At 41.2% G+C, this 11501-nt stretch overlaps 1 protein-coding gene across 1 annotated transcript in view; it reads left to right on the top strand.

Moving 5' to 3' along the window:
* The first annotated feature begins 4946 nt into the window (after window positions 1-4946).
* The window catches only part of PLAT (plasminogen activator, tissue type), a 49174-nt gene continuing 42619 nt past the window's right edge, over window positions 4947-11501 (top strand). Inside the window, exons 1-2 of the mRNA XM_073622320.1 lie at window positions 4947-5079; window positions 10072-10419. Coding sequence (XP_073478421.1) covers window positions 5053-5079; window positions 10072-10419 — 375 coding nt within the window. The 5' untranslated portion in view covers window positions 4947-5052. The remainder of the gene's footprint in view (window positions 5080-10071; window positions 10420-11501) is intronic.

The raw sequence follows: 11501 nt of genomic DNA, 5'->3' as shown, positions 1-11501 counted from the left end.
TTTTTTTTTTTAATCACAGCACTACTTATCTCCTCCAGCCCCTTTCAGCAACTTCCTTTACACATGCAAGTGCTCCCAAATCAGCTACACACCATTGCTCTGAACTGGTCTGCTGATTTTATCAATGGTATACCAAACCTGTGCACTGTGTGTCAGCACGGCCACTTACAGTCTCAACTGGGGGCACATGCCACTGGGTGAGAATGCGGAAGAACTATTGTAAGACAAGGATGTAGCATTCCACAATAAGTGCCAAAACAGGGAACTTCATGACAAGATCAGGATTTCTATGCTCACAACATACATAAATTAAAATTGTATAACATCAGCATTATAATAACAATACAAACAATAATTATATTTGACAAAAATAATATAAGCTTACCTGGAAAATCCTCTTTCATGACTGCTGCCCATCTCCTTCCTGCTTTCCCTGCATGCTTTCCAGCTTCTCCTCCAGTTCTAAGGACTACATATCCCATGGTACCTTGTTGCCTGCAAGCAGTGATTCCTGTACTGACTCCGCCTCCTGAAACTCCTCCTCCCAGCAACTCTGTAGATCAGAAGGCAGACTCTGTGAAATGTGTGACACAGCATTGCCTACTCACAGGACATAGTGACTACGTGTCACAGAATTCAAGGAAGTAAATGTGTGGGGATCTTCGCAAAGTAAGGCTGGCTATACATTATACAATTTTCCTATTCCATGAACTATGCAGTGCAAGGGCCTGCCTGGTTGGATACCAATTGAAAGTGTTTAAGTTTGACCTCATATTACAGGTTTTGGTAAATCTAAAGGAAAATTGTACAAGAAAATTGTATATTGTATGGCCAGCCTAAAAGAAGAAGTAAACCCTGATGGGTTTTATTTCCTCTTTATTCCTCTTCCTCTTTATTCCCCCTCATAATGGGCTAGTATGCATCGCATACTAGCCCATTATGTGCCACTTACCTGCAAACGAAGCCCGCCAGTGACGGCACGAGCTGCCAGTCACGGCACGAGCTGGGCGGCGCACTACAAGGTAAATATCTCCCAAACGGCGCACGTTTAGGAGATATTTTCAGTACATATAGGTAAGCCTTATTATAGGCTTACCTATATGTATACATGTCTCAGAGGGTTTACAACCACTTTAAGTTTTCACATTTCAAGATCATTCAGGAGTAGGCTAGAAATAATTTAAATACAATGAGAATATGAATAAATAATTTTCCATTTTGTCTATAAATATGTACTTCATTAAAGCCACATATTTAAAAAGATTTGAAACACTTTATGATATTACATTATAGTGTTAAAGCTTATATGAGATTCTAGTGAATGGCTTTATATTTAATTTTTTTTTTTTTTTTTACAGAAGTCTATACAGAAGACCCAAAAGAGGGACAACTGAGAAAGAAAAGAGAATTTGGTTCTACAACAGTAGTCTTCACACTGCAGCCTATGGGCCGGATCTTGCCCGGCCTTTGGAGAACTATCCTCCCACTGATACTAAGCACTATTCTCCCCACTGGCACAAACAATGGGGCATTTTTCCTTCATTCCTTCCACTGACACCAACAATGGGGCACTATTCCTCCCACTGACATGAATGATGGGACACTATTCCACCCACTGACTCCAACGATGAGGCACTATTCCTCCCACTGACATCAATGATGGGGCACTATTCCACCCACTGACTCCAACGATGGGGCACTATTCCTCCCACTGACACTAACAATGGGGCATTATTCCTCCCATTGACACCAACAATGGGACATTATTCCTGCTATTGACACCAACAATGGGGCATTATTCCTCAGACTGACACTAATGATGGAGCATTATTCCTCCCACTGATTCCAACAATGGGGCACTTTCCCCCCCACTGATACCAACAATGGGGTACTATTCCTCCCACTATTATCAACAGGCGCCATATGTTCTTTTTCTTTTGCGCCCCCACCCCTACATTCATTATGTGCAAGCTTATGAGAAGAAGGGGGAGAGAGAGCACAGCCCGCACCTCCTCCTGCCTCTTTCTTCTCCTTGCCGCTTCCAACGCTGGGCTGACAGAAGTAGTGATGCCCCTGTCACTACTCCTGTCAGTGTTATAGTAGAAAGAACCTGTGATGCCCCCATCCCTGCAATACACGCTGTGCACAGGGCAGATTCCCCTTCTGCCCACCCCTTGTCCCTGCCCTGCTTGGACCACAACATTGCAGTGCACTACAACACATAGTAGAATATAATGGTGGGTTGTGGTGCACTTTGTTGGAATAAATTCACATGTCCACTGTTTTGTCAATCCCTGTGCGTTAGCAGCCCATTCAAAATAAATCAGCCGCCTTCACGCAACGTAACAAACACACGTTAATGTAACACACAGGAACGCAAAGTGCGAATGAGTCCTCAGGGACTGTCCACTTGCAGAAGCCCTGAATCGTCCCCCTGATTTCTCTGCACTCTGCGTTCTTTGACATCTCTAGAAATCATTTTCTCTTTTCCTGTTTCAACACCACCTTATACAATACTCCAGCACTGCCAGCTGCCTTCTCTTCCTCTCTACGCCTAACAGGTTTGATTCTGCAATTTTTCCTGTTCCCCTCAATACCAGCTTTCCGGTTATTCAGAAAAAAAGCGACAGCGACCAGCAGGGGAGGACTGAAATAATAATAACTTCAGTAAAGGGTCACCGCAGAGTTCTGATCTCATTAAAGTGACCACGGTGAGGGTGGAGAGTGATGATGTAAATGAAAGCTGACTCAAGACTTGACTGCCCCCATATCACCAGCTTTATAAAGAACGCTGCAGTGTGGAATTCTGCACATTACACAGGCTGATGCTGTGCATAGGTAAGTGACATCTCTCTGATTACAAGATGCATTCCTAGTTCTAATGAATGGCTGCTGACCAACCTCAGGCTGGACTTATCTAATTATTGGGTTGTGTGCCAAAAAAAGAAAGTACTTTACTGTACTTTTCACTGATGCAGCTTTCACTAGAACTTTTTTACGTTGTATATCAGATTCAGTGTATAGGACGCAGTGTGCGGTGTATAGATCTCATTTATATAATAGGACTTTTCTCCTCTGTATATCAGTGTATAGGACGCAGTGTGCAGTGTATACATCTCATTTATATAATAGGGCTTCTCTCCTCTGTATATCAGTATATAGGACGCAGTGTGTGGTGTATAGATCTCATTTATATAATAGGACTTTTCTCCTCTGTATATCCGTGTATAGGACGCAGTGTGCGGTGTATAGATCTCATTTATATAATAGGACTTTTCTCCTCTGTATATCAGTGTATAGGACGCAGTGTGCAGTGTATACATCTCATTTATATAATAGGGCTTCTCTCCTCTGTATATCAGTATATAGGACGCAGTGTGCGGTGTACATATCTCATTTATAGAATAGGACCTTTCTCCTCCTCTGTATATCAGTATATAGGACGCAGTGTGCAGTGTATAGATCTCATTTATATAATAGACTTCTCTCCTCTGTATATCAGTGTATAGGACGCAGTGTGTGGTGTATAGATCTCATTTATATAATAGACTTTTCTCCTCTGTATATCAGTGTATAGGACGCACTGTGCGGTGTATAGATCTCATTTATATAATAGGACTTTTCTCCTCTGTATATCAGTGTATAGGACGCACTGTGCGATGTATACATCTCATTTATATAATAGGACTTTTCTCCTCTGTATATCAGTGTATAGGACACAGTGTGCAGTGCATATTTATATAATAGACTTTTCTCCTTTGTATATCAGTGTATAGGACGCAGTGTGCGGTGTATAGATCTCATTTATATGTTAGGACTTTTCTGCTCTGCATATCAGTGTATGGGATGAAGTTTCCAATGCCCATGCAAAGGACCGTTTTCAGCTGCCTAGGTGTTCCATGCAGAGGCATGCAGGTAGCCTGTTATAATCTATGACAGGCCGCTGGTTGCACTAATATGCACAAACTTCCATGAGCGTCCTGGAGTGCACATCTATGCGGGTCCAATGCATGGATCAGAACGCAGACAGACTGCGTGGTGGATCAATTTTCAAAGGAAGAGCGGCTCAGTAGGCCTTCAGGAGATGGTATCATGGTATTGTCACCTTCTGACTGACCATTTGAAAAGAGCCTTTGTATCATGTTTGCATCCAAAAAAATATGTATAAAGGCTGTTTTTTTTTCTAAAATGTGTTAAAATGTGCCTAAAAATTACTTGAAACCCCAAAGCATTCTATATTTTCAGAAAGCACAGAATCTGTAGAATAAAAAAAATTGGTGGCTGACAAATTTTATGTCATGTGATATTTGTGCAAATGTTTTTGAAAACGATATTTTTATCAAAAAATATTCTACCTAAAAATATTAAATTTATTTGCAAAAGTTAAAGGACAATACTGTAAATGGATACAAGAAACAGATAATAAATATTTTACTCGGTGTTCATCTTCAAACTATAACTTCCACTTAGGCTTCATTCACACTTGTACCACTCAAAAGTTGCACAACTGTTGCATTATATAACATTCAAGTACAACTTTCATGCAACTTTTGATTGTTAAAATTTAAGTCTATGACCCTCAGGTTGCATGAAAGTCAGACCAAAGTAGAGCATGAGCTATTTTGAAGTTGGTGCAACTTTAAGTCGCACATATATGAATGGTTATCACTGGAAAACATGAGGAACGACTTGTCTTACAACTTTAAAGTCCAAAGTTGCATGACAAGTCACACAGGTGTGAATGGACCTTAGAAGAAAGCCCCTATATTTCTGGCTCTGGGCCTCTTCTTTCAGCAGCAGATTCAGATCGGTAATAAGGCATCAGTCTGAGGACAGGAGTCAGTTCCTCCACTGCGGTCTCTGTGTATGTGAGGGAGCTGGGAGCTGCCATGGTAGATAACCTTGTGGCTGGGTGAGATAACTGGTATCAGCTGCCCTGTGGGGGTGGGGGGTGGGGGTTCGTCACATAAACAACCGTGCTAGAAGCTGGCAGCCACAACATATGTCAGAACAACAAGTTTCCTAGTCCTAGAGAGCACAGTTTAAGGCCTCATGCACAAAGGCATATGCATCTATGCTGTAAGTATGCTGTATTTTTTTTTTTTTGCCAGGGTTTGGCAAAAAATTATGCCTCTAATCTTATATAAGTATACCCATTTATGAGCGTATGTACGCACGTTTGTGCATATATGGTGTTGAGCATAAATGTATTCTACTGGCCAAAAGATTCTGGCCATTGAAATAAATTTACATTCATACATGCGCGTTTATGCGTATTTATACACCTAATGCTGCGTACACACGGGCGGACTTTTCGATCGGACTGGTCCGCCGGACTTTCAAATGACTTTTGACGGACTTCCGACGGACTTTTGAGCAAACAGACTTGCCTACACACGATCACACCAAAGTCCGACGGATTTGTACGTGATGACGTACGACCGGACTAAAATAAGGAAGTTGATAGCCGATAGCCAATAGCTGCCCTAGCGTGGGTTTTCGTCCGTCAGACTAGCAAACAGACGAGCGGATTTTTCGACCGGACTCGAGTCCGTCGGACAAATTTGAATCATGTTCCAAATCTAAAGTCCGTCAGATTTTTGACCGAAAAAGTCCGCTGCAGGTCCGATGGAGACCACACACGGTCGGATTGTCCGCTGGATTCGGTCCGTCGGACCAGTCCGGTCGAAAAGTCCACCCGTGTGTACACGGCATAAGTTATACTTGTAAGGGCCTCTCTAAATTCAGCTTTGGTGCATTTTTTTTGCCTCTAAACATTACTTCTAAAATAATGCTATAAACGCCTGATGTGCACTAACTAACATAGAACTGCATTTAGAGACATAAAAAGAAAATATGCTGTATGCCTGTAATAGCAGCATTGTCTATGCCTATGTGTATGTCCCATTTATATTTTTACATGCTAATGGATCAAGAATTGTACTTTTCCTCAAAAAATTAAAACGTTTTTATTTGGTTTTAGATGGGGTGGAGAAAGGTCAGCAGAGCTTGTGTCAGGTTTTTACTGCTGTCTATATCCCTTTTGGGAAATGTATTCCTCAAAACTGGAAGTGATGGAAATCTCTCCAAGTGGCACAGGCAAAAACACATTTCTAGTAAGGTGTCTATGCCTTCCTGTCCTGTTGACAGCTGCAACCCCATCCAATCGAATGTAGGGGCATCACAGAGGCAAGAAATAAGGGAAAGGTTTCATTCACACTAGACTACGAATGGGCTGTATTGTTGTGTAGCTTGAATTGCCTGGTGCTGAGTGCAGGCAGCCTATGTAAGCATATGAGGAGCAAAATGGCTGCATGGACACAACCGCTCATCTAAATCTGACAGGCCGAAGGGTGCAAATGAGCAGCCCTAAACACAGACAGTAAGCGTTGAGGCTATGCCCGTCAAATTGGGTTCTCGCCCGATAGAAATAATCAAACTATTATCAGCAACACATTTGATGGATATGGCACACACAGGGAAGTGGATATTAATTATTGTTTAGAAGATATGATCATAAATTATCGATCACATCTCAGTTTTTACCCTGCAATCTCATAATCAGATCAATCAAAATACGATTGAATTCATGAACAAAGCCACTCAGTGCTGCCGAGCAATGCAACACAATCACAAATTTTCCACCCTGGCCAATGGACTCAGTTTAATCAATATATATACAAGTCTAGGGCCCCTTTCACACATGTGGACCTTTCATTTCATCAGTTCAGTCACGTTTTTTTCAAAGACAAAACGGATGAAGTTTACATCAATTTCTCATCAGCTGCTCATCAGTTTCTCATCAGTTTTTACATCAGTTTTTTTACATCCACTATCAATGCAAAAATAAACTGTTAAGCAGGCCATACATGGTCGAATTTCGAACAAATTTTCTTTTCAGATTTAGAAAGTTTGTTTTTTTTGTGATCCGATGATGCCACCATTGATTTTTGAAGTTCGGCCGACCAAGCCTTCAATTTCACCTCATGTTGCTACAGAAAAGAATTTTCTTGGCTGGGAATCTTCTTTTCTCTCTGTAAATTTTCTTTTCTTATTACATTTCTTGCACAATTCTCTCATCATTGATTAGAAAATCGTTTGTTTTTCTAAAAATTTCCAACATGTCCGATTCCTCAAATTTGATTGCCGCACGAAAAAATCGGCCGTTGCTGCAGCCCACTAATGATGCAAAATTCATACGAAAATTCTTTGATGCGATTTTCGAAAGAAAATTCTTTCAAAATTCGAACCGTGTATGTCCGGCATTAGTCCGTTTTACATCCGTTTTTTAATCAGTTCCGTTTTTTTAAAAGAACAAAATAGGGCTTTGATCCGTTTAAAAAAGCAGATGTTGACGAATGCGGATGTAAATTGAAGATCCATTTACTTCCATTTTTCTATGGAGATGCATTGATGTCCGTTTTTCATCCAATCATGTGTGAAAGGGGCCTAAGGCTCCTTTCACACGGGCGTTCCATTTGTCCATTTTTCATCCAGCTGAAAAAAGGACAGCAATGTATTTCTATGGGCAAGCAGATGTCAGCGGATGATCATCCGCTGATATCTGCCTTCGTTTAAAAAGCCCCTATTTTTCTTCAGCTTAACCACTTAAGGACTGAGCCTCTTTCTGAGGTTTTGTATTTACAAGTTAAAAACAGTTTTTTTTTTGCTAGAAAATTACTTAGAACCCCCAAACATTATATATATTTTTTTCTAACACCCTAGAAAATAAAATGGCGGTCGTTGCAATACTTTCTGTCACACCGTATTTGTGCAGCGGTCTTATAAGTGCACTTTTTTTTGGAAAAAATACACTTTTTTGAATTAAAAAATAAGACAACAGTAAAGTTAGCCCAATTTTTTTATATTGTGAAAGATAATGTTACGCCGAGTAAATTGATACCCAACATGTCATGCTTCAAAAATGCACCCACTCGGTGAATGGTGACAAACTTTTATCCTTAAAAATCTCCATAGGTGATGTTTAAAAAATTCTACAGGTTGCATCTTTAGACTTACAGAGGAGGTCTAGGGCTAGAATTATTGCTCTTGCTCTGCTGATCACGGGCATACCTCACATGTGTGGTTTGTACACCGTTTTCATATGCTGGCGCTGCTCACGTATGCGTTCGCTTCTGTATGCGAGCTCCGCGGGACGAGGCGCTTTAACAACATTTTTTTTCTTATTTATTTTATCTTTTATTTAATTTTTTTATACTGTTCTTTTAAAACAAATGTGTCACTTTTATTCATATTACAAGTAATGTAAACATCCCTTGTAATAGAAAAAAAACATGACAGGACCTCTTAAATATGAGATCTGGGGTCAAAAAGACCTCAGATCTCATATTTACATTAAAATGCAATAACATTTTTTTTTTTTTTTTTTTATGTCATTTGGAAAAAAAACATCCCTTTAAGAGCTATGGGCAGAAGTGACATTTTGACGTTGCTTCCCCCCTGCAGTGGTATGGAGACGGGTGGGGGCCACCTTCCCCTCACTCGTCTCCATGCCAAGCCAGGGACAGGACACGATCGCCTCTTCCGCTACCGATGGCTTCCGCCACCAATAAAAGTGGTCTCGTGTCGAATCTGCCATAGAGACCACCTTTATCTTGAAGCGGACCGCCCGCTGAAGAAGAGGATACTGGGGTTATGGCAGCTAGCTGCTACCATAACAACGGTATTCCTCTTCAAAGTAGCAATGTAAAATAACGGCAGGCGGTTCTGGAAGTGGTTAAGAAACAGAAAGGAAGAAAAACAGATGTAAACAAACAAGTGGTCTGTTTTTGCATTGGTAGTGGATGTAAAAAAACTGATGTAAAAAATGATGTAAATTGAATCCATTTTTCTTTAAAAAAAAAAACGTGACTGGACTGATGAAACAAACAGATCACCTGTGTGAAAGAGACCGAAGGCCTGGTTCACACCTATGCATTTTTTAGCACGTTTTCAGTTTTGCAGAAACACACTGCAGTCCATATAACTTGGTTTCCTATGGATGTAGTTCACAGCTGTGCATTTTATGGAAAGGGCCAGGGACCTTTTTCTGGGTTTTGGTTCCATAGACTTCAATGGATGAAAAGCATGTATTGGAAAACGCAAAATGCACCTGCAATATGCAAACTGCAACCTGCATGTGTGTGAATCCGGCCTTAGGCTCGATTCACATCTATGCATGTTGCTTTTGAGCGTTTCTGCAGTGCTTTTTGCGGTGCTTGCTGCTTTTTTGAACATTCGTTTTTTACGTGTTTTTGCCACGTTTTGCGTTTTGAGTTTTTTGGGGGTTTTTTTTACAGTGTTTTTTTTAATACTGTACACAGTGTAAAAAAAAAAAGAAAGAAAAAAAAAACGTAAAACGTGGTAAAACCGCAGGACTTGCATTTTGGATGCGGGTCCATTGAATTCTTTTACATGCAAAACGCTGCATTTTGCATGAAAAAAAGTCCCTGACCCTTTCCAAAAATGCAGAGGCACAAAAATGCATTGATGTGAACATGTTCCATAGGAACCCATGTTAAAAAATTCCCATGCATTTGTGCAAAATGCATCAAAAAACGCATTAGTGTGAATCGAGCCTCAAGGGAAGTTATGTCTATTTGACTGTTTGCTGTTTGATAGTTTTGATCTAATAACCCATCGATTTAATAATACAATCGAAGTATGCATGGCAACCTAATGTGTCTGTGATTATTATTTTAAAATGTTGACAGCTATGTATTAAGTGTTTTTTCTGTTTGACAAATATTACATGTTATTTCTTTTCATGTTCTGACTTCATGTAACTTTTTATTGACATTCTTGTGAATTATTTCCTTTGCTGCCTCTCACTATTATTTTTGTGATTGATTGCTTCCCTTATTTGCTTTGTGTGCTCATTCTTCCTCACTCCGGAGTGTCTCTAGAATTTCCTCCTGATAGTTTTGTCCTCTTTTCCTTTCAGTTCATGTTGTGGTCCTCCTGCAGCCCTCGTTTCTCTCCTCCCCCTACACGTCTCCCCTTCTTTCTCCCTCTTGTCTTTCACTCTGCTGACTAACTGTTCAGTTATGTTTCGCTCTCATCTCTCTGCAGCTGCTTCAAGTCTACCAGGAGAACAGCAGTGAGACATCAACTGAGAAACTCCAGGAGAACAACAGCGAGACATCAACTGAGAAACTCCAAGAGAACAGCAGCGAGACATCAACTGAGAAACTCCAAGAGAACAGCAGCGAGACATCAACTGAGAAACTCCAAGAGAACAGCAGCGAGACATCAACTGAGAAACTCCAGGAGAACAACAGTGAGACATCAACTGAGAAACTCCAAGAGAACAGCAGCGAGACATCAACTGAGAAACTCCAGGAGAACAACAGTGAGACATCAACTGAGAAACTCCAGAACAACAGAAGAAATTCCAAGAGAGCTACAACAAGACTGAAGGTATCTGAACATACATTATATTTTATAACACATAAAACACCGGCCTCCAGTCATACAATTGTAAACTGTCTGTGTTGCTTGACAGCAGTCCAGACCTGGGTAAAATTAGACATTTATGTTCTTTGTTTATGCTGAATGCCCAGTGACCCCGTGACTGTAGGCAATCGGTACAGGATCACTGCAGTGACATCCCTTGTGTATACCAAGTGTATGTCATGTTGTTGTCACACAAAACAGAGGTGCCACCAACTAGCATTTTATAATCTATATATTGTTATTCTAATTAATGTGTAAGGCTGGCCATAGATAGACTGTTCTTCTTTTTCGATCAGCCGGTAGGCTGACCAAAAAAACAGCATACAGATTCCGCCATCCGCACAAGCCAGGTGGATGGAGGAATCCTCACTTCTGTGTTAACGCATTCTGACAGCAGGGATTACTCCACTGTCAGAATGCACTGATGAGTCCTGCAGCCACTGACCAAATAAAAATTTTCCAACATCCCGTTCGACAAAAGTTGATCATTAGATCGAATTCTGTCGAGTGGGAATGGCTATAGATGGATTAAATTCGACCGGTCCCTGTATGTGTCATACCTGTGAGCAGGGCCGGGACAAGGGGTGGGCAGGAGGGGTGGCTGCCCTGGGCACAATGGTTTATTGCAGGGATTGGGGGCGCCCTGTGCCTGTTTCTGTTACAAGGCTGACAGAAGTAGTGACAGCTGCAGTTTGGCATCTTTGCTCTGAGTGCTGGATGACCTTGTCCCGGCACTGTCTGTGGGATCCCCATCGAGGCTGGAAATGAATTTAGTAAGCACCACTACTCCAGTGGTGTCCACTAGCTTCTGGGGCCCGTGCCGAGCGGCTGCCCTGCTGCATTGTGAACACGGGAGGTCATTCAGCATGGGCACCATTCAGGAAAACTTTGCATTTTCTCAATGAATACAAAGCATTCTGTGATTGGAGGAGGTGGAGAAACTAGATGGTGATGCCATAATCTCATCCAATCGGAGAAAATGCATAGTGTTCTCTAAATAGCACTCATGCTGAGTGGGTAATCTTCTGTGTTCAGTAAGCAGCAGG

This window comes from Aquarana catesbeiana, linkage group LG03 (genome assembly GCF_042186555.1).
Source record: "Aquarana catesbeiana isolate 2022-GZ linkage group LG03, ASM4218655v1, whole genome shotgun sequence".
Taxonomy (NCBI): Eukaryota; Metazoa; Chordata; class Amphibia; order Anura; family Ranidae; genus Aquarana; species Aquarana catesbeiana.
Note: the sequence above shows the minus strand (reverse complement) of the source record. Positions and strands in the feature narration are given on the sequence as shown.